This window comes from Salmo trutta, unplaced genomic scaffold (genome assembly GCF_901001165.1).
Source record: "Salmo trutta unplaced genomic scaffold, fSalTru1.1, whole genome shotgun sequence".
Classification (NCBI taxonomy): Eukaryota; Metazoa; Chordata; class Actinopteri; order Salmoniformes; family Salmonidae; genus Salmo; species Salmo trutta.
The window spans coordinates 196,778-220,259 of record NW_021822719.1 but is presented as its reverse complement, the minus strand read 5'-3'; the positions used below and the strand labels follow the sequence as shown (position 1 = coordinate 220,259).

At 49.2% G+C, this 23,482-nt stretch overlaps 1 protein-coding gene across 1 annotated transcript in view; it reads right to left on the bottom strand.

The window, feature by feature from the left end:
- The window catches only part of LOC115183997 (formin-2), a 106,124-nt gene extending 82,974 nt beyond the window's left edge, over positions 1 to 23,150 (bottom strand). The window contains exons 1-2 of the mRNA XM_029744994.1: positions 20,282 to 23,150; positions 4,807 to 4,979 (exon numbers count right to left, since the gene is read on the bottom strand). Coding sequence (XP_029600854.1) covers positions 4,807 to 4,979; positions 20,282 to 23,150 — 3,042 coding nt within the window. The remainder of the gene's footprint in view (positions 1 to 4,806; positions 4,980 to 20,281) is intronic.
- Positions 23,151 to 23,482: the final 332 nt, after the last annotated feature.

Sequence of the window (23,482 nt, the reverse complement as noted above, 5' to 3'; positions counted from 1 at the left end):
CTGGTGAAAAGTAGTGCACTACATAGGGAATAGGATGCTACCGTACTTGGGACAGAGACACAGCCTTGTGCATATTGCTCCCATGCTAACCTGCAGGTGCTCAAACAGGTTGCATTTCCTGCGGACGGTCTGTTTAAGTTTAAGCCATGCTAGGTCCAGTCTCCTCTCCCTCTCCTCCCCTCTTCCCTGGCCGTTGATGGTTAGCAGCTCTCGGACTAGCTCAGGCACCTGAGCCAGCGCCACACACTCAGAGGCCCCCACATCATCATCATCATCATCATTAGCTAGAGCCAGGGAGGAAAAGCTCCCATCGATCTCTACGCCCGACTCTGACATATTCGCCATGTCCTTGTCCGCTTTAATCTGTCAGTTCCTGGACAGAATATTCAATTTTATGGCGCATAGCCTCTGGATTCTGCTTTATGCACCACTCCTGTTTGGACCATGTAGGTATTCCATTATCACCAGGAACGCTGAGGGAAAATGTGGAGTTTGCATTTAAGAAAAATAAAAATCAACAAATCCCTCGAGGTTGTAAACGGTGGTGTTTTTTCCCCCCTCTGCTCTGCTGTTCCTCTTCTGACAACACAGTGAGTTACTGCCAGTCTGGCACTTCTTTCCTTTCACCGGTCTGTGATCATGAAACTCCCTAAAAATGCTGCATCTGTGAAACTGCAGCAGTCCCCAGAAACAGTGGGCGTCGCTGCCCTCCCCTCCTGTTCTCATGGTAACTCTGACCCTGACCAGTCCATCCTCAGAGAGCCTGATATAGCGGACTGGTCTCTTCTCCCTGCTGTTCTTGTCGCTTCAGGCTAGTCACAGGGTTTGCAAAGGCTGATGGGGCTGCTTGCAGTCAGATCAGGTTGCTTTATGACTATGCTTTCTCTATACTGCTGCTCTGTGCTGCACAGGGAGGAGGAGGAGGAGTGGGGAGGGAGGGCATTGGCAGAGGCAGAGAACGATCATATATTCACAGGTCAATTCCTGAGAGCTGCCCTTTCCCGTCCTCTCCTGCCTGTAATCAGCTATCGATTGCCTTCCTGTTCTCCCATGACCAGATCAGGGCATCAGGCTACAATCTGAAACCGGTCACATCTGTATACCTCTGAGGAGCACATGAGTCAGGCAGGGAGGGAGCAGAGAAGTGCTGTCATTCTCTGTTATAGCTACAACATGCAGCAGTACAGTGTTCACACAGCTAGCCAGGAGGCTGGTCCCTCCAGAGAGACACTGTACCACCAACAGCTAGCCAGGAGGCTGTGCCCTCCAGAGAGACACTGTACCACCAACAGCTAGCCAGGAGGCTGTGCCCTCCAGAGAGACACTGTACCACCAACAGCTAGCCAGGAGGCTGGTTCCTCCAGAGAGACACTAACACCAACAGCTAGCCAGGAGGCTGGACCCTCCAGAGAGACACTGTACCACCAACAGCTATCCAGGAGGCTGGTCCCTCCAGAGACACTGTACCACCAACAGCTAGCCAGGAGGCTGGTCCCTCCAGAGAGACACAGTACCACCAACAGCTAGCCAGGAGGTTGGTCCCTCCAGAGAGACACAGTACCACCAACAGCTAGCCAGGAGGCTGGTCCCTCCAGAGAGACACTGTACCAACAGCTAGCCAGGAGGCTGGCCCCTCCAGAGAGACACTGTACCACCAACAGCTAGTCAGGAGGCTGGTCCCTCCAGAGAGACACTGTACCACCAACAGCTAGCCAGGAGGCTGTGCCCTCCAGAGAGACACTGTACCACCAACAGCTAGCCAGGAGGCTGGTCCCTCCAGAGAGACACTGTACCACCAACAGCTAGCCAGGAGGCTGGTCCCTCCAGAGAGACACTGTACCACCAACAGCTAGCCAGGAGGCTGGTCCCTCCAGAGAGACACTGTACCACCAACAGCTAGCCAGGAGGCTGGTCCCTCCAGAGAGACACTGTACCACCAACAGTTAGCCAGGAGGCTGGTCCCTCCAGAGAGACACAGTACCACCAACAGCTAGCCAGGAGGCTGGCCCCTCCAGAGAGACACTGTACCAACAGCTAGCCAGGAGGCTGGCCCCTCCAGAGAGACACTGTACCACCAACAGCTAGTCAGGAGGCTGGTCCCTCCTGAGAGACACTGTACCGCCAACAGCTAGCCAGGAGGCTGGTCCCTCCAGAGAGACACTGTACCGCCAACAGCTAGCCAGGAGGCTGGTCCCTCCAGAGAGACACTGTACCACCAACAGCTAGCCAGGAGGCTGGTCCCTCCAGAGAGACACTAAGTACACCGACTCTGCATCCTCAAGCATTTATGACTTTCACTGTGTCACTGTGACCATAACAACAAGGTACCATCACAGCCATTAAAGCTGTGTGTTAGAGCTCAGAGCACTCCAACTCAGCAAAACCATATCTAAAAAACATCTTGGCCATGTTCTGTTATAATCTCCACCCGGAACAGCCAGAAGAGGACTGGCCACCCCTCATAGCCTGGTTCCTCTCTAGGTTTCTTCCTAGGTTCTGGCCTTTCTAGAGGAGTTTTTCCTAGCCACCGTGCTTCTACACCTGCATTACTTGCTGTTTGGGGTTTTAGGCTGGGTTTCTGTACAGCACTTTGTGATATCAGCTGATGTTAGAAGGGCTTTATAAATACATTTTGATTTGATTTGTGTTAGAGGTCAGAGCACTCCAACTCAGCAAAACCATATCTAAAAACATGTTCTGTTATAATCTCCAGGGCTATATAAATACATTTGATTTGTGTTAGGAGGTCAGAGCACTCCAACTAAGCAAAACAAATGGTGTTAAAATGTTCTCCTTGAAACCACAACGCCATATGGAGCAGATACCCACCCAGGGTTTCCAGCCAATTCACTCATCTGTCATGCGGCTGACATGCAGTAATGTTAAATAACGGTGTAGTAGCCTGTACTTTATTGTTTTAACATGTTGTATTAATTGTGACGGCCTCACGTTTTACAGGTACGGCGTACCCCTCACTATTTATTTTTATGCCCAAGACGCCGTACCAGACCGCCTGGGTGTAACGGTAACAGAGGACTACCGTGTGCTGCAGCCTGATGCAGGTATCCAGCATGATGACGGTGATGCTGTGATGAGGTAGGTAGGGAACAAAAGGCTGCTGGGAAATGTAGTCCAACCACAACACACTGGGTAGATGGTGTGTGTGTGTGTGTGTGTGTGTGTGTGTGTGTGTGTGTGTGTGTGTGTGTGTGTGTGTGTGTGTGTGTCACAGAGCTCTTTGAAGACACCATCACGTCACAGCCAAAAAGACATGCCAACCAATCACCTTCTACAACACAGATCACATGATCCCCTCCAAATGGGAATGTCTTAATTCTAAGAGACTGAACCAATGGGATATTTACTGTCTAACATACTGCACATCAACACAATGGGATAGTTACTGTCTAACATACTGCACATCAACACAATGGGGCCATAACAGTTCAAATGAGGGATTTGAATTTAATCTGCCATTTATCAGATTAGTGATGGTATGAACAGCAGCGCTGAACGGATTTACCTCATAATAAACATGAATTAACAAACAAACAAAAATAGTTATTAGGTATATACTATAGTACTCTAAACAACGATTCAATTTAAATGGGCATATCACATATATCATTAATTAACTTGATTATTGCTGTGAAATGTATTTTTAATTAGCTACATGGAGCAGAAAACGATAGAGCTGATGTAACTTCATGTATTTCACTATGCAAGTCAGTTAAGAACAAATTCTTATTTACAATGACGGCCTGTCCCCCCCCCGGCCAAAACCTGGACGACGCTGGGCCAATTGTGCGCCGCCCTATGGGACTCCTCAATCACGGCCAGATGTGATACAGCCTGGATTCGAACCAGGGACTGTAGTAACGCCTCTTGCACTGCACAGCTGCACCACTCGGGAGGTAACAGTGGGCCCTGATCTCCAATCAGAGTTTCATTTGCTACATGGAACAATATAGTTGATGTTAACAGTTGGCCCAGAACTCTGGTACCCGTCCTGCTCCAAACCTAATCTAGAGCACTTGATCCTACTAATTAAATAGAATCAGGCAAGTTACCCACTGGGGGGCGCCGCGTTACCCCACTGGGCGTTACCCCACTGGGGGGCGCCGCGTTACCCCACTGGGCGTTACCCCACTGGGCGTTACCCCACTGGGCGTTACCCCACTGGGCGTTACCCCACTGGGGGGCGCCGCGTTACCCACTGGGGGGCGCCGCGTTACCCACTGGGGGGCGCCGCGTTACCCACTGGGGGGCGCCGCGTTACCCACTGGGGGGCGCCGCGTTACCCACTGGGGGGCGCCGCGTTACCCACTGGGGGGCGCCGCGTTACCCCACTGGGCGTTACCCCACTGGGCGTTACCCACTGGGGGGCGCCGCGTTACCCACTGGGGGGCGCCGCGTTACCCACTGGGGGGCGCCGCGTTACCCCACTGGGCGTTACCCCACTGGGCGTTACCCCACTGGGCGTTACCCCACTGGGCGTTACCCACTGGGGGGCGCCGCGTTACCCCACTGGGCGTTACCCCACTGGGCGTTACCCCACTGGGGGTTACCCCACTGGGGGTTACCCACTGGGGGTTACCCACTGGGGGGCGCCGCGTTACCCACTGGGGGGCGCCGCGTTACCCACTGGGGGGCGCCGCGTTACCCACTGGGGGGCGCCGCGTTACCCACTGGGGGGCGCCGCGTTACCCACTGGGGACGTCACCAACTGGGGTTGGATTGAAAACCTACAGGAGGGTCTCTCTCTAGAACAGGGTTGAGGGTACAGGTGTAGGATAAAATACTCACGTGGAACTTGCATGGCGCAGTGAGTTGTGGGTTGGACCCTCCTATTGTCTCTCTGAAGCAGTCAGTGAAAGGTAGTAACAATCCCATGGCCAGAATCCTAGAACACAGCTTCTCAGCTTCCTCTGGCTGGGCATCTTCCTGCTGTAGGAACAGCTTCTCTAGGAGAGTACGACCTGGAGGTAGAGAGAGACATCAATATTACTACAGTCTAACAGCTTCTCTAGGAGAGTACGACCTGGAGGTAGAGACATCAATATTACTACAGTCTAACAGCTTCTAGGAGAGTACGACCTGGAGGTAGAGACATCAATATTACTACAGTCTAACAGCTTCTCTAGGAGAGAACGACCTGGAGGTAGAGAGACATCAATATTACTACAGTCTAACAGCTTCTCTAGGAGAGTACGACCTGGAGGTAGAGACATCAATATTACTACAGTCTAACAGCTTCTCTAGGAGAGTACGACCTGGAGGTAGAGACATCAATATTACTACAGTCTAACAGCTTCTCTAGGAGAGAACGACCTGGAGGTAGAGAGAGACATCAATATTACTACAGTCTAACAGCTTCTCTAGGAGAGAACGACCTGGAGGTAGAGACATCAATATTACTACAGTCTAACAACTTCTCTAGGAGAGTACGGCCTGGAGGTAGAGACATCAATATTACTACAGTCTAACAACTTCTCTAGGAGAGTACGACCTCATCAGTACTGTCTGTCTCCAGTTCAGTAGAGCTGCTGAACCCTCTCCTCTATCATCAGTACTGTCTGTCTGTCTCCAGTTCAGTAGAGCTGCTGAACCCTCTCCTCTATCATCAGTACTGTCTGTCTCCAGTTCAGTAGAGCTGCTGAACCCTCTCCTCTATCATCAGTACTGTCTGTCTCCAGTTCAGTAGAGCTGCTGAACCCTCTCCTCTATCATCAGTACTGTCTCCAGTTCAGTAGAGCTGCTGAACCCTCTCCTCTATCATCAGTACTGTCTGTCTCCAGTTCAGTAGAGCTGCTGAACCCTCTCCTCTATCATCAGTACTGTCTGTCTCCAGTTCAGTAGAGCTGCTGAACCCTCTCCTCTATCATCAGTACTGTCTGTCTGCAGTTCAGTAGAGCTGCTGAACCCTCTCCTCTATCATCAGTACTGTCTGTCTGCAGTTCAGTAGAGCTGCTGAACCCTCTCCTCTATCATCAGTACTGTCTCCAGTTCAGTAGAGCTGCTGAACCCTCTCCTCTATCATCAGTACTGTCTGTCTCCAGTTCAGTAGAGCTGCTGAACCCTCTCCTCTATCATCAGTACTGTCTGTCTGTCTCCAGTTCAGTAGAGCTGCTGAACCCTCTCCTCTATCATCAGTACTGTCTGTCTGTCTCCAGTTCAGTAGAGCTGCTGAACCCTCTCCTCTACCATCAGTACTGTCTGTCTGCAGTTCAGTAGAGCTGCTGAACCCTCTCCTCTACCATCAGAACTGTCTGTCTCCAGTTCAGTAGAGCTGCTGAACCCTCTCCTCTATCATCAGTACTGTCTGTCTCCAGTTCAGTAGAGCTGCTGAACCCTCTCCTCTACCATCAGTACTGTCTGTCTGCAGTTCAGTAAAGCTGCTGAACCCTCTCCTCTATCATCAGTACTGTCTGTCTCCAGTTCAGTAGAGCTGCTGAACCCTCTCCTCTATCATCAGTACTGTCTGTCTCCAGTTCAGTAGAGCTGCTGAACCCTCTCCTCTATCATCAGTACTGTCTGTCTGCAGTTCAGTAGAGCTGCTGAACCCTCTCCTCTATCAGTACTGTCTGTCTCCAGTTCAGTAGAGCTGCTGAACCCTCTCCTCTACCATCAGTACTGTCTGTCTCCAGTTCAGTAGAGCTGCTGAACCCTCTCCTCTACCATCAGTACTGTCTGTCTGTCTCCAGTTCAGTAGAGCTGCTGAACCCTCTCCTCTATCATCAGTACTGTCTGTCTCCAGTTCAGTAGAGCTGCTGAACCCTCTCCTCTACCATCAGTACTGTCTGTCTGCAGTTCAGTAGAGCTGCTGAACCCTCTCCTCTATCATCAGTACTGTCTCCAGTTCAGTAGAGCTGCTGAACCCTCTCCTCTACCATCAGTACTGTCTCCAGTTCAGTAGAGCTGCTGAACCCTCTCCTCTACCATCAGTACTGTCTGTCTCCAGTTCAGTAGAGCTGCTGAACCCTCTCCTCTACCATCAGTACTGTCTGTCTGTCTCCAGTTCAGTAGAGCTGCTGAACCCTCTCCTCTATCATCAGTACTGTCTGTCTGCAGTTCAGTAGAGCTGCTGAACCCTCTCCTCTATCATCAGTACTGTCTCCAGTTCAGTAGAGCTGCTGAACCCTCTCCTCTACCATCAGTACTGTCTCCAGTTCAGTAGAGCTGCTGAACCCTCTCCTCTACCATCAGTACTGTCTGTCTCCAGTTCAGTAGAGCTGCTGAACCCTCTCCTCTATCATCAGTACTGTCTGTCTCCAGTTCAGTAGAGCTGCTGAACCCTCTCCTCTATCATCAGTACTGTCTGTCTGCAGTTCAGTAGAGCTGCTGAACCCTCTCCTCTATCATCAGTACTGTCTGTCTGTCTCCAGTTCAGTAGAGCTGCTGAACCCTCTCCTCTACCATCAGTACTGTCTGTCTCCAGTTCAGTAGAGCTGCTGAACCCTCTCCTCTATCATCAGTACTGTCTGTCTGTCTCCAGTTCAGTAGAGCTGCTGAACCCTCTCCTCTATCATCAGAACTGTCTGTCTGCAGTTCAGTAGAGCTGCTGAACCTTCTCCTCTATCATCAGTACTGTCTGTCTGTCTCCAGTTCAGTAGAGCTGCTGAACCCTCTCTATCATCAGTACTGTCTGTCTGCAGTTCAGTAGAGCTGCTGAACCCTCTCCTCTATCATCAGTACTGTCTGTCTGTCTGCAGTTCAGTAGAGCTGCTGAACCCTCTCCTCTATCATCAGTACTGTCTGTCTGCAGTTCAGTAGAGCTGCTGAACCCTCTCCTCTATCAGTACTGTCTGTCTGCAGTTCAGTAGAGCTGCTGAACCCTCTCCTCTATCAGTACTGTCTGTCTCCAGTTCAGTAGAGCTGCTGAACCCTCTCCTCTACCATCAGTACTGTCTGTCTCCAGTTCAGTAGAGCTGCTGAACCCTCTCCTCTACCATCAGTACTGTCTGTCTGTCTCCAGTTCAGTAGAGCTGCTGAACCCTCTCCTCTATCATCAGTACTGTCTGTCTCCAGTTCAGTAGAGCTGCTGAACCCTCTCCTCTACCATCAGTACTGTCTGTCTGCAGTTCAGTAGAGCTGCTGAACCCTCTCCTCTACCATCAGTACTGTCTCCAGTTCAGTAGAGCTGCTGAACCCTCTCCTCTACCATCAGTACTGTCTGTCTCCAGTTCAGTAGAGCTGCTGAACCCTCTCCTCTACCATCAGTACTGTCTGTCTGTCTCCAGTTCAGTAGAGCTGCTGAACCCTCTCCTCTATCATCAGTACTGTCTGTCTCCAGTTCAGTAGAGCTGCTGAACCCTCTCCTCTACCATCAGTACTGTCTGTCTGCAGTTCAGTAGAGCTGCTGAACCCTCTCCTCTATCATCAGTACTGTCTCCAGTTCAGTAGAGCTGCTGAACCCTCTCCTCTACCATCAGTACTGTCTCCAGTTCAGTAGAGCTGCTGAACCCTCTCCTCTACCATCAGTACTGTCTGTCTCCAGTTCAGTAGAGCTGCTGAACCCTCTCCTCTATCATCAGTACTGTCTGTCTCCAGTTCAGTAGAGCTGCTGAACCCTCTCCTCTATCATCAGTACTGTCTGTCTCCAGTTCAGTAGAGCTGCTGAACCCTCTCCTCTATCATCAGTACTGTCTGTCTGCAGTTCAGTAGAGCTGCTGAACCCTCTCCTCTATCATCAGTACTGTCTGTCTGTCTCCAGTTCAGTAGAGCTGCTGAACCCTCTCCTCTACCATCAGTACTGTCTGTCTCCAGTTCAGTAGAGCTGCTGAACCCTCTCCTCTATCATCAGTACTGTCTGTCTGTCTCCAGTTCAGTAGAGCTGCTGAACCCTCTCCTCTATCATCAGAACTGTCTGTCTGCAGTTCAGTAGAGCTGCTGAACCTTCTCCTCTATCATCAGTACTGTCTGTCTGTCTCCAGTTCAGTAGAGCTGCTGAACCCTCTCCTCTATCATCAGTACTGTCTGTCTGTCTCCAGTTCAGTAGAGCTGCTGAACCCTCTCCTCTATCATCAGTACTGTCTGTCTGCAGTTCAGTAGAGCTGCTGAACCCTCTCCTCTATCATCAGTACTGTCTGTCTGTCTGCAGTTCAGTAGAGCTGCTGAACCCTCTCCTCTATCATCAGAACTGTCTGTCTCCAGTTCAGTAGAGCTGCTGAACCCTCTCCTCTACCATCAGTACTGTCTGTCTGTCTCCAGTTCAGTAGAGCTGCTGAACCCTCTCCTCTACCATCAGTACTGTCTGTCTGCAGTTCAGTAGAGCTGCTGAACCCTCTCCTCTATCATCAGTACTGTCTCCAGTTCAGTAGAGCTGCTGAACCCTCTCCTCTACCATCAGTACTGTCTCCAGTTCAGTAGAGCTGCTGAACCCTCTCCTCTACCATCAGTACTGTCTGTCTCCAGTTCAGTAGAGCTGCTGAACCCTCTCCTCTATCATCAGTACTGTCTGTCTCCAGTTCAGTAGAGCTGCTGAACCCTCTCCTCTATCATCAGTACTGTCTGTCTCCAGTTCAGTAGAGCTGCTGAACCCTCTCCTCTATCATCAGTACTGTCTGTCTGCAGTTCAGTAGAGCTGCTGAACCCTCTCCTCTATCATCAGTACTGTCTGTCTGTCTCCAGTTCAGTAGAGCTGCTGAACCCTCTCCTCTACCATCAGTACTGTCTGTCTCCAGTTCAGTAGAGCTGCTGAACCCTCTCCTCTATCATCAGTACTGTCTGTCTGTCTCCAGTTCAGTAGAGCTGCTGAACCCTCTCCTCTATCATCAGAACTGTCTGTCTGCAGTTCAGTAGAGCTGCTGAACCTTCTCCTCTATCATCAGTACTGTCTGTCTGTCTCCAGTTCAGTAGAGCTGCTGAACCCTCTCCTCTATCATCAGTACTGTCTGTCTGTCTCCAGTTCAGTAGAGCTGCTGAACCCTCTCCTCTATCATCAGAACTGTCTGTCTCCAGTTCAGTAGAGCTGCTGAACCCTCTCCTCTACCATCAGTACTGTCTGTCTGTCTCCAGTTCAGTAGAGCTGCTGAACCCTCTCCTCTACCATCAGTACTGTCTGTCTCCAGTTCAGTAGAGCTGCTGAACCAACAGGGCTAATAATATTACAGCTGGCCAATTAGTTAATATGGACAGAACTAATGAATGGCCTTTTAAAAACGCCACCACTGGTTGTCATGACACCCGAGTTGCGTCTGAAATGGCACCCTGTTCCCTATGTAGTGCACTACATTTGACCAGGGCTCATAGGGTTCCAGTCAACAGTAGTGTTCTATATAGGGAATAGGGCTCTGGTCAACAGTAGTGCACTATATAGGGAATAGGGCTCTGGTCAACAGTAGTGTTCTATATAGGGAATAGGGCTCTGGTCAACAGTAGTGCTCTATATAGGGAATAGGGCTCTGGTCAACAGTAGTGCTCTATATAGGGAATAGGGCTCTGGTCAACAGTAGTGTTCTATATAGGGAATAGGGCTCTGGTCAACAGTAGTGCTCTATATAGGGAATAGGGCTCTGGTCAACAGTAGTGTTCTATATAGGGAATAGGGCTCTGGTCAACAGTAGTGCACTATATAGGGAATAGGGCTCTGGTCAACAGTAGTGCTCTATATAGGGAATAGGGCTCTGGTCAACAGTAGTGCTCTATATAAGGAATAGGGCTCTGGTCAACAGTAGTGTTCTATATAGGGAATAGGGCTCTGGTCAACAGTAGTGCTCTATATAGGGAATAGGGCTCTGGTCAACAGTAGTGTTCTATATAGGGAATAGGGCTCTGGTCAATAGTAGTGCTCTATATAGGGAATAGGGCTCTGGTCAACAGTAGTGTTCTATATAGGGAATAGGGCTCTGGTCAACAGTAGTGCTCTATATAAGGAATAGGGCCCTGGTCAACAGTAGTGTTCTATATAGGGAATAGGGCTCTGGTCAACAGTAGTGTTCTATAGAGGGAAAAGGGGGCCATTAGGGACTAAGCCGAAATAAGGCTAGTAAAGAGGCACTGATGCATGGCCTAACTTTACCCCTGGTTGTCAAGACACCCCGATATTAAGGGATATGATCTAGGGCCTATTCAGGAAGATGTGCCATTACGTGCCTTTCAGATAGTCGATCTGCTCTACGTCATATAACTCTATCAGACAGAATCACACCGTCAGATCCTTTCATTGTATTTCTATCTACAGTTCAGAACACGTCATCACTAAATTCACCGCTGGTAAAGCAGCATTTTGGATCGCTACTTAAGTAATTCAAAAGACTCCCATTCTGGGGATTAAAGTCAGAATACCATTTTTACAGTAGCTGGCAGGAGAAGAGGGGAGGGGGAGAGAAGAAGGAGGGGGGAGAGGGAAGGAGGGGGGAGAGGGAAGGAGGGGGGAGGAACGGAAGGAGGAGAATGGGGGGAGCAGGAGACAGCTCATAACTAGGAGAAGTACAGATTTAGGGAGGAAGACAGCTCATAACTAGGAGAAGAACAGATTTAGAGAGGAAGACAGCTCATAACTAGGAGAAGTACAGATTTAGAGAGGAAGACAGCTCATAACTAGGAGAAGTACAGATTTAGAGGAGAGAGGAAGACATCTCATAACTAGGAGAAGTACAGATTTAGAGAGGAACACAGCTCATAACTAGGAGAAGTACAGATTTAGGGAGGAAGACAGCTCATAACTAGGAGAAGAACAGATTTAGAGAGGAAGACAGCTCATAACTAGGAGAAGTACAGATTTAGAGAGGAAGACAGCTCATAACTAGGAGAAGTACAGATTTAGAGGAGAGAGGAAGACAGCTCATAACTAGGAGAAGTACAGATTTAGAGAGGAAGACAGCTCATAACTAGGAGAAGTACAGATTTAGGGAGGAAGACAGCTCATAACTAGGAGAAGTACAGATTTAGGGAGGAAGACAGCTCATAACTAGGAGAAGTACAGATTTAGAGAGGATTTAGAGAGGAGAGCGGAAGACAGCTCATAACTAGGAGAAGTACAGATTTAGAGAGGAAGACAGCTCATAACTAGGAGAAGTACAGATTTAGAGAGGATTTAGAGAGGAGAGAGGAAGACAGCTCATAACTAGGAGAAGTACAGATTTAGAGAGGATTTAGAGAGGAAGACAGCTCATAACTAGGAGAAGTACAGATTTAGAGGAGAGAGGAGAGAGGAAGACAGCTCATAACTAGGAGAAGTACAGATTTAGAGGAGAGAGGAGAGAGGAAGACAGCTCATAACTAGGAGAAGTACAGATTTAGAGGAGAGCGGAGAGAGGAAGACAGCTCATAACTAGGAGAAGTACAGATTTAGAGGAGAGCGGAGAGAGGAAGACAGCTCATAACTAGGAGAAGTACAGATTTAGAGAGGATTTAGAGAGGAGAGAGGAAGACAGCTCATAACTAGGAGAAGTACAGATTTAGAGAGGAGCGGTTCTGATATTAGAGGGATGAGTAAAAGAGCGGCTCATGAATAGTGTGATGTCACACGCTCCAACAACAACAACAATAACAACAACGGGTGCAGACCGCCAGGGAAATGCAGACTAAAGGGTCCTTTTCCAACAATGAAAATAACATGGTTATATACAGGGAGTACCAGGTAATAACATGGCTATATACAGGAAGTACCAGGTAATAACATGGCTCTATACAGGGAGTACCAGGTAATAACATGGCTATATACAGGGAGTACCAGGTAATAACATGGCTATATACAGGGAGTACCAGGTAATAACATGGCTATATACAGGGAGTACCAGGTAATAACATGGCTATATACAGGAAGTACCAGCTAATAACATGGCTATATACAGGAAGTACCAGGTAATAACATGGCTATATACAGGAAGTACCAGGTAATAACATGGTTATATACAGGGAGTACCAGGTAATAACATGGTTATATACAGGAAGTACCAGGTAATAACATGGCTATATACAGGAGTACCAGGTAATAACATGGCTATATACAGGGAGTACCAGGTAATAACATGGCTCTATACAGGAAGTACCAGGTAATAACATGGCTATATACAGGGAGTACCAGGTAATAACATGGCTATATACAGGGAGTACCAGGTAATAACATGGCTATATACAGGAAGTACCAGGTAATAACATGGTTATATACAGGGAGTACCAGGTAATAACATGGCTATATACAGGGAGTACCAGGTAATAACATGGTTATATACAGGGAGTACCAGGTAATAACATGGCTATATACAGGGAGTACCAGCTAATAACATGGTTATATACAGGGAGTACCAGGTAATAACATGGCTCTATACAGGGAGTACCAGCTAATAACATGGCTATATACAGGGAGTACCAGGTAATAACATGGCTATATACAGGGAGTACCAGGTAATAACATGGCTATATACAGGAAGTACCAGGTAATAACATGGCTATATACAGGGAGTACCAGGTAATAACATGGCTATATACAGGAAGTACCAGCTAATAACATGGTTATATACAGGGAGTACCAGCTAATAACATGGCTATATACAGGGAGTACCAGGTAATAACATGGCTATATACAGGAAGTACCAGGTAATAACATGGTTATATACAGGGAGTACCAGGTAATAACATGGCTCTATACAGGGAGTACCAGGTAATAACATGGCTATATACAGGAAGTACCAGGTAATAACATGGCTCTATACAGGAAGTACCAGGTAATAACATGGCTATATACAGGAAGTACCAGGTAATAACATGGCTCTATACAGGAAGTACCAGGTAATAACATGGCTATATACAGGAGGTACCAGGTAATAACATGGCTATATACAGGAAGTACCAGGTAATAACATGGTTATATACAGGAAGTACCAGCTAATAACATGGCTATATACAGGGAGTACCAGGTAATAACATGGCTATATACAGGAAGTACCAGGTAATAACATGGTTATATACAGGAAGTACCAGGTAATAACATGGCTCTATACAGGAAGTACCAGGTAATAACATGGCTATATACAGGAAGTACCAGGTAATAACATGGCTATATACAGGAGGTACCAGGTAATAACATGGCTATATACAGGAAGTACCAGGTAATAACATGGCTCTATACAGGAAGTACCAGGTAATAACATGGCTCTATACAGGAAGTACCAGGTAATAACATGGCTATATACAGGGAGTACCAGGTAATAACATGGCTATATACAGGGAGTACCAGGTAATAACATGGCTATATACAGGGAGTACCAGGTAATAACATGGCTATATACAGGAAGTACCAGGTAATAACATGGCTATATACAGGAAGTACCAGGTAATAACATGGCTATATACAGGAAGTACCAGGTAATAACATGGCTCTATACAGGAAGTACCAGGTAATAACATGGCTATATACAGGAAGTACCAGGTAATAACATGGCTATATACAGGAAGTACCAGGTAATAACATGGCTCTATACAGGGAGTACCAGGTAATAACATGGCTATATACAGGAAGTACCAGGTAATAACATGGCTATATACAGGGAGTACCAGGTAATAACATGGCTATATACAGGAAGTACCAGGTAATAACATGGTTATATACAGGAAGTACCAGGTAATAACATGGCTATATACAGGAAGTACCAGGTAATAACATGGCTATATACAGGAAGTACCAGGTAATAACATGGCTCTATACAGGAAGTACCAGGTAATAACATGGCTCTATACAGGAAGTACCAGGTAATAACATGGTTATATACAGGGAGTACCAGGTAATAACATGGCTCTATACAGGAAGTACCAGGTAATAACATGGTTATATACAGGGAGTACCAGGTAATAACATGGTTATATACAGGAAGTACCAGGTAATAACATGGCTATATACAGGAAGTACCAGGTAATAACATGGCTCTATACAGGAAGTACCAGGTAATAACATGGCTCTATACAGGAAGTACCAGGTAATAACATGGCTATATACAGGGAGTACCAGGTAATAACATGGCTATATACAGGGAGTACGAGGTAATAACATGGCTATATACAGGAAGTACCAGGTAATAACATGGCTATATACAGGAAGTACCAGGTAATAACATGGCTCTATACAGGGAGTACCAGGTAATAACATGGCTATATACAGGGAGTACCAGGTAATAACGTGGCTATATACAGGAAGTACCAGGTAATAACATGGCTATATACAGGAAGTACCAGGTAATAACATGGCTATATACAGGAAGTACCAGGTAATAACATGGCTATATACAGGGAGTACCAGGTAATAACATGGCTATATACAGGAAGTACCAGGTAATAACATGGCTATATACAGGAAGTACCAGGTAATAACATGGCTATATACAGGAAGTACCAGGTAATAACATGGCTATATACAGGAAGTACCAGGTAATAACATGGCTATATACAGGGAGTACCAGGTAATAACATGGCTATATACAGGAAGTACCGGGTAATAACACGGCTATATACAGGGAGTACCAGGTAATAACATGGCTATATACAGGAAGTACCAGGTAATAACATGGCTATATACAGGAAGTACCAGGTAATAACATGGCTATATACAGGAAGTACCAGGTAATAACATGGCTATATACAGGAAGTACCAGGTATTAACATGGCTATATACAGGAAGTACCAGGTAATAACATGGCTATATACAGGAAGTACCAGGTAATAACATGGCTATATACAGGGAGTACCAGGTAATAACATGGCTATATACAGGGAGTACCAGGTAATAACATGGTTATATACAGGGAGTACCAGGTAATAACATGGTTATACACAGGGAGTACCAGGTAATAACATGGTTATATACAGGGAGTACCAGGTAATAACATGGTTATATACAGGGAGTACCAGGTAATAACATGGTTATATACAGGGGTACCAGGTAATAACATGGCTATATACAGGAAGTACCAGGTAATAACATGGTTATACACAGGAAGTACCAGGTAATAACATGGTTATATACAGGGAGTACCAGGTAATAACATGGCTATATACAGGGAGTACCAGGTAATAACATGGCTATATACAGGAAGTACCAGGTAATAACATGGTTATATACAGGGAGTACCAGGTAATAACATGGCTATATACAGGAAGTACCAGGTAATAACATGGCTATATACAGGGAGTACCAGGTAATAACATGGCTATATACAGGGAGTACCAGGTAATAACATGGCTATATACAGGGAGTACCAGGTAATAACATGGCTATAGACAGGAAGTACCGGGTAATAACACGGCTATATACAGGAAGTACCGGGTAATAACACGGCTATAGACAGGAAGTACCGGGTAAAAACACGGCTATATACAGGAAGTACCGGGTAAAAACACGGCTATATACAGGAAGTACCGGGTAAAAACATGGCTATATACAGGAAGTATATATATATTTTGTGATGTTTTTGTTATTTTTGGTGTTCGGCGTGTATTTTGTCAGCTGTTTGAGCACATTACATTTTGTCTTGAGGCTGAAGTTCGGTAGCCAAACACTATGCCCCTTTGTCAGTGATTGGTCAACAGTTGGGATTCTTCAATGAAGTGTTTGTTGTAATTCAACAACAGAATAGTTTTAAATGCACATTTTTCACTTGAGAAAATGCACCAAACACAGTTAGACAGCAAGACATCCTCCGCAAAAAAACGTCAAATAATTACAGATGTCTTGAGTTATCTTGGATTAATTCTGTGTACTTGTTGCTACAGGGTCTCAAGTGTATAAAAATAATATTGACTATTTTCTCTTGTTTTTTTTTCGAGCAAAGATATTTTAAGTACGCGAGCACAGACATTTTTCCCCCTTTGCTAGCCAATATCTGCTAGGAGCAAACAATCTGTCTGCTGACTCCTTAAGAAGCATTTCCCTTCTCACTTCTATTGATGTAACACAGCATGAAAGCCCCGTCTTTCACCCCCATATACACACCATGCTCTGCACAACACGTTTCCATAGCTGTTGGGCTAAGGCTGTGTGTGTGTGTGTGTGTGTGTGTGTGTGTGTGTGTATCCTAGAGCCAAAGCTCACAGCTCATCCAAACTACAAATAAATGAAAATCTTGTCAGTTCTCAGACTCCTGTTCGTCGAGTGACATGCATCAGAAACCCTTTAAAGCTTCACATGTAAAAACTGATTCCACGGAGGGTCGAGTGTCTGTCGGTCCTCACTCCTACCTTGGACCTGACTGATGAATTTAAGGTCAGTAATTAGTCAAATCAACTCCACCTCACCTGGTGGTCCAGGTCTATATTGAAGGGAAAGACCAGCGGGCACTAGGCCCTACATGGAATGAGTTTAACATCGCTGCTTTAAGGCATGAAATATTAACCTTGTCCACAGCCAAGACCAGGGACGAGGAGGGACGGACCGACCGAGGGGGGGGGTCACGATCGGGAGGGGAGCGACCAAGAGGGGGGTAACGATCGGGAGGGGACTCCCTCTATCTCATGTCACCCTCTCCAGTAAGAAAACATTTCATTTGGTCCGTCAGTCCAAGGGAGAGCTCCTCTCTCTTCCATCCGTTCACAGTTAAAGAGCTAAGGCACAAAAACAAAGATCACTGTCTCATTTCGCCAACTGACCACCACACATCTCAATAGCATCTGTTTGTTTACGCTAAGTACTTAGAGAAGGAATGAACCACTGTCCAAATCCTGCCTATTAAACGCTCTAGTTCCACAACAGCAGCTAGCCTACCCTTCTAGTTCCACAACAGCAGCCAGCCTACCCTCCTAGTTCCACAACAGCAGCCAGCCTACCCTCCTAGTTCCACAACAGCCAGCCTACCCTCCTAGTTCCACAACAGCCAGCCTACCCTCCTAGTTCCACAACAGCCAGCCTACCCTCCTAGTTCCACAACAGCCAGCCTACCCTCCTAGTTCCACAACAGCCAGCCTACCCTCCTAGTTCCACAACAGCCTACCCACCCTCCTAGTTCCACAACAGCCTACCCACCCTCCTAGTTCCACAACAGCCTACCCACCCTCCTAGTTCCACAACAGCCTACCCACCCTCCTAGTTCCACAACAGCCTACCCTCCTAGTCTACCCTCCTAGTTCCACAACAGCAGCTAGCCTACCCTCCTAGTTCCTCCTAGTCTACCCTCCTAGTTCCACAACAGCAGCTAGCCTACCCTCCTAGTTCCTCCTAGCCTACCCTCCTAGTTCGACAACAGCAGCCTAGACTACCCTCCTAGTTCGACAACAGCAGCCTAGCCTACCCTCCTAGTTCGACAACAGCAGCCTAGCCTACCCTCCTAGTTCGACAACAGCAGCCTAGCCTACCCTCCTAGTTCGACAACAGCAGCCTAGCCTACCCTCCTAGTTCGACAACAGCAGCCTAGCCTACCCTCCTAGTTCGACAACAGCAGCCTAGCCTACCCTCCTAGTTCGACAACAGCAGCCTAGCCTACCCTCCTAGTTCGACAACAGCAGCCTAGTCTACCCTCCTAGTTCGACAACAGCAGCCTAGCCTACCCTCCTAGTTCCACAACAGCAGCCTAGCCTACCCTCCTAGTTCCACAACAGCAGCCTAGCCTACCCTCCTAGTTCCACAACAGCAGCCTAGCCTACCCTCCTAGTTCCACAACAGCAGCCTAGCCTACCCTCCTAGTTCCACAACAGCAGCCTAGCCTACCCTCCTAGTTCCACAACAGCAGCCTAGCCTACCCTCCTAGTTCCACAACAGCAGCCTAGCCTACCCTCCTAGTTCCACAACAGCAGCCTAGCCTACCCTCCTAGTTCCAGAACAGCAGCCTAGGCTACCCTCCTAGTTCCACAACAGCAGCCTAGCCTACCCTCCTAGTTCCACAACAGCAGCCTAGCCTACCCTCCTAGTTCCACAACAGCAGCCAGCCTACCCTCCTAGTTCCACAACAGCAGCCAGCCTACCCTCCTAGTTCCACAACAGCATTCTAGCCTACCCTCCTAGTTCCACAACAGCCTAGCCTACCCTCCTAGATCCACAACAGCAGCCAGCCTACCCTCCTAGTTCCACAACAGCAGCTAGCCTACCCTCCTAGTTCCACAACAGCAGCTAGCCTACCCTCCTAGTTCCACAGCAGCAGCCACCTACCCTGCTAGTTCCACAACAGCAGCCAGCCTACCCTCCTAGTTCCACAACAGGAGGTAGCCTACCCTCCTAGTTCCACAGCAGCAGCCAGCCTACCCTCCTAGTTCCACAACAGCCTAGCCTACCCTCCTAGTTCCACAGCAGCAGCCAGCCTACCCTCCTAGTTCCACAACAGGAGGTAGCTTACCCTCCTAGTTCCACAACAGGAGGTAGCCTACCCTCCTAGTTCCACAACAGGAGGTGGCCTACCCTCCTAGTTCCACAACAGGAGGTAGCCTACCCTCCTAGTTCCACAACAGGAGGTAGCCTACCCTCCTAGTTCCACAACAGCAGCCAGCCTACCCTCCTAGTTCCACAGCAGCAGCCAGCCTACCCTCCTAGTTCCACAACAGCAGCTAGCCTACCCCCCTAGTTCCACAACAGCAGCTAGCCTACACTCCTAGTTCCACAACAGCAGCCAGCCTACCCTCCTAGTTCCACAGCAGCAGCCAGCCTACCCTCCTAGTTCCACAACAGCAGCTAGCCTACCCCCCTAGTTCCACAACAGCAGCTAGCCTACCCCCCTAGTTACACAACAGCAGCCAGCCTACCCTCCTAGTTCCACAGCAGCAGCCAGCCTACCCTCCTAGTTCCACAGCAGCAGCCAGCCTACCCTCCTAGTTCCACAACAGCAGCTAGCCTACCCCCCTAGTTCCACAACAGCAGCCAGCCTACCCCATAGTTCCAGAACAGCAGCTAGCCTACCCTCCTAGTTCCACAACAGCAGCCAGCCTACCCCATAGTTCCACAACAGCAGCTAGCCTACCCTCCTAGTTCCACAACAGCTCTGATGCAGGACACAACAGTTTTACGTTTTAGCAGACGCTCTGATACTCTAGTTATTTGACCTTTATTCAACTAGGCAAGCCGGTTAAGAACAAATTCTTATTTACAATGACGGCCTACCGGGGAACAGTGGGTTAACTGCCTTGTTCAGGGGCAGAACGGCAGATTTTTACCTTGTCAGCTCGGGGATTCGATCTAGCCACCACTAGACTACCTGCTGCCTCAATACAACACTCTGTCCCTTATACAGAGTGACTTACAGCAGTGAGAGCATACATTTTGGTATTTTTTCCATCACAACAACAAACAAACAAAAGCAACAACTTGTGAAAGAAGCCTTGGTCTTAATGGGAGTCCCTGTGAAAATAAACGTTGACTAAAACTCACCGGTGAAGATGTCATGGAAGCTGCAGGTAGACACCTGTCCGGTCGAGGATCGCCGTGTGGCACACAGAGGCTGACTGCCCCCCCTCAGCCTGTCCTCCGACCCTCCGTACCCCTCCAGGCGGTCTGTTGATCCTGCCTTGGCTGGACGCTCCCTCTCCAGCTCCTCGGTCCAGTCCGCGGACCAGCTGAGGGGACCAGCGATGCTGTGGGAGCGCTGTCGTCTAACCCTCCACTTCTCCGTGCGGTGTCCCAGGTCGTGGCAGCGCCGGCGGAACAAGGGGCTCTGTGAGGGCGAGGTGCCCGGGGAGCCAGAGAGCTGCCTGGTGGTGGTCTTGATGTAAGAAGGGTAAATGGGAGGGTAGGGTTTGACTGTGGGGCCGGTGCCTGAGGAGGAGTGGTTGTAGGATGGAAGGGTGGAGGTTAGGGTGGACTTGAGGAGGCGCGTGGCCATTCTAGGGCTCTCCTGAGAGGGCCAAGGAGAGAAGGACACACTGCTCTTCCTCCTCTGGGTGATCAGGGGGTCGTCAGCAGGCTCAGAGCACCTCAGATCCCCCCTGCTAAGACACTCCAGGGACTCAACGCTGACTGCAGCCCCCACACCTGCCCCCACCCAGTCCCCCACCCTCCCCTCTTCCTCGGAGGCGTTGCCAGAGCTCAGGTCTATGTCCTCGTGGCTCGTGGTCGCATCACTGTGACTAAGGCTCTCGGCTGACAGGGGAGGCATGTCCAGATCATTCTCTTCCTCCTCCTCCTCCCTTTCCTCCACCTCCTCCAACACCTCCTTCTCCTCTCTGAGAGGAGACTCCACAGCGCTCTCAAAGGAGGCTGTGAGGTCTGGGAAGCTGGTAGCGCTGGTTGTCTTGGTAACATGGCCGTTCGTCTGGGCTGTGGGGGGCTGAGAGAGGGGCTGAGTGTTACCGTTCACCTCCTGGCAGCTCAATGCCTCCTCCTCCTCCTCCTCCTGCTCCTTTGTCCCAGAGAAAGAGGAGGCACAAAGGGCCAGTTCTGTTTCAGCCCCTCTCAGCTCCCAGTTTAGTTCATCTATAGCAGTGGTTTCTCCCCTCTCCTCCTCCTCCTCCGCCTCCTCCTCCTCCAGGGAGGGAGACAGTTTAGAAAGCAGGCCGTTCTCCCGGCCAGTGACGGGGGCTGCCTCTGGGGCAGTGAGAGGCTCCGGTGGGGGGGTTTGTTCAGCGGGACTGGGGGTAGTTATAACCTCGTCAGACCTCTGTTTCCTCCACCCTCCTCCTCCTCCCCAACCCAGCTCTTCACTCAGCTCAGCGGTGGAGATAATCACCCCCTGCTGTAGTCTAATAGCCTGCTGGATGTCAGCTAGCAGGTCCTCTTGTTCTGCAGCTGAGTGAAAGCTATAGATGTCCGCGTCTGAACCAGAGCTGCTCCTCTTTCTCTGTTCAACCTCCACCTGCTGGTCTGGAGCAGTGTCCGTGGCGGCCCCCGTGGGCTGCCGGCTCTCCCCCGTGGGCTGCCGGCTCTCCCCCGTGGGCTGCCGGCTCTCCCCCGTGGGCTGCCGGCTCTCCCCAGTGGGCTGCCGGCTCTCCGTCCTGACACAACCATGATTCCTAGCACCGTGCCGATCACCAGGTTCTGTCGGTCCCTCTGTGTCAGACTGGCCCAGCTCGTCAGCTGACACAGAGAGGTCTGGTGTTTTGGTGAGAGCAGAGTGAGCAGAGTCCAGCTCATTCTGAGAAGACAACACGTCCTCCCTGGATCCCCCCGTCGATCCCTTCCCCTTCAGATTCTTCCTCTTCCTGATAGAGAACACAGAGGATTTAGATTCCTTCTTCTTCTTATTCTCCTCCCCCCCTCCTCCTCCTTTGCCATGTTTTCCGTGGGATTTCTTGCCGTGGTGAAATCCTTTGTTTGTGCCGTCAGCGTGACGAGACTCTCCGGTGGTATGGTCTGCTACGTCCTGTCCGTATCCTTCCCCCTCTTTCCCCTTCTTCTGCTTCCCTTCCTGGTTCCCCATGATGCAGGATCTCAGCCTCCACTTCTGTCTGGCGCCGAGACTCAGGCCATGCCTTTGAAAACGGCTGCCATTTTCTCTGCTGCTCCTCCGTCTACGTCTGCGTAGCTGCTGCGAGGCGGAGGCTGTGATGCTGCTTTCCGGTGACGATGATGAGAGGAGCAGTGCTGATGATGCAAAGACGACGTACGCCTGCTTTCGCTCTTCTTCTCCTCCTCCTCCCTGCGCCAGTGCGATTTCTCCCTGCTCTTCTCCCCCTCCTCCCTGCGTGATTTCTCGCTGCCTTCTCTCTCCTCCCTGCGCCTGCTCGATTTCTCGCTGCTTCCCTTCTCCCCCTCCTCCCTGCAGTCTCTTTCCATGCGCGTGCACCTGCTCTCTCTCTCCTGGCTCCCTCTCCTCCTCTCCATCTGCTGCTCTGCATAATGTGCTGAGCCTAGCAGAGCTGGAGGAATAGAAACAGCCTTCAGAAACAACAGTAGAGGTCTTCGCCGGCTGCCTCCTCGCCGGCTGCCTCCTCGCCAGGGGAAGAGAAAACCATGGCTGCTGATACCGGTGAGTTGGGTACTGGCGGGGCTCTAGGGAGAGGTGGTTGCTGTGACAGAGAGTCTGGCGGGGAGAGCAGGTGTTATAAGGACTATAGCGGAGAGTGTGGCTGTTATAAGGGCTGCGACGGGGAGCCTGGCTGTGACGGGGAGTGTGGCTGGGAGTGTGGCAATTATAGGGGCTGTGACAGGGAGTCTGGCTGGGACATGGAGTCTGGCTGGGACAGGGAGTCTGGCTGGGAGCGTGGCTGTTATAGGGAGTGTAACAGGGAGTCTGGCTGGGAGTGTAACGGGGAGTCTGGCTGTAACAGGGAGTCTGACAGGGATTGTGGCTGTATGTATTCATATTTAACAGACACACAGTTCTCCCTGTAAAAGGAGTCCTGACAACGCTCTCCCTCAGCACAGGGATGTGGTTTTCTATGGTCTGGATGGTACGCATGGTGAAGTCTTGATGCTGGGGACAGTTCTCCCAGTGATGGTGTCTGGAGAAAAACAGGATAAATGTTATTAATTATACACACACGTTCAAAAGTTTGGGGTCACTTAGAAATCACTCCTGTGTTCCAATGGCACATTGTGCCTTTTAAAATGATAAACTTGGATTAACTAACACAACGTGCCATTGGAATACAGGAGTGATGGTTGGCGCCCCCCCCCCCTTGGGTTGTGCCATGG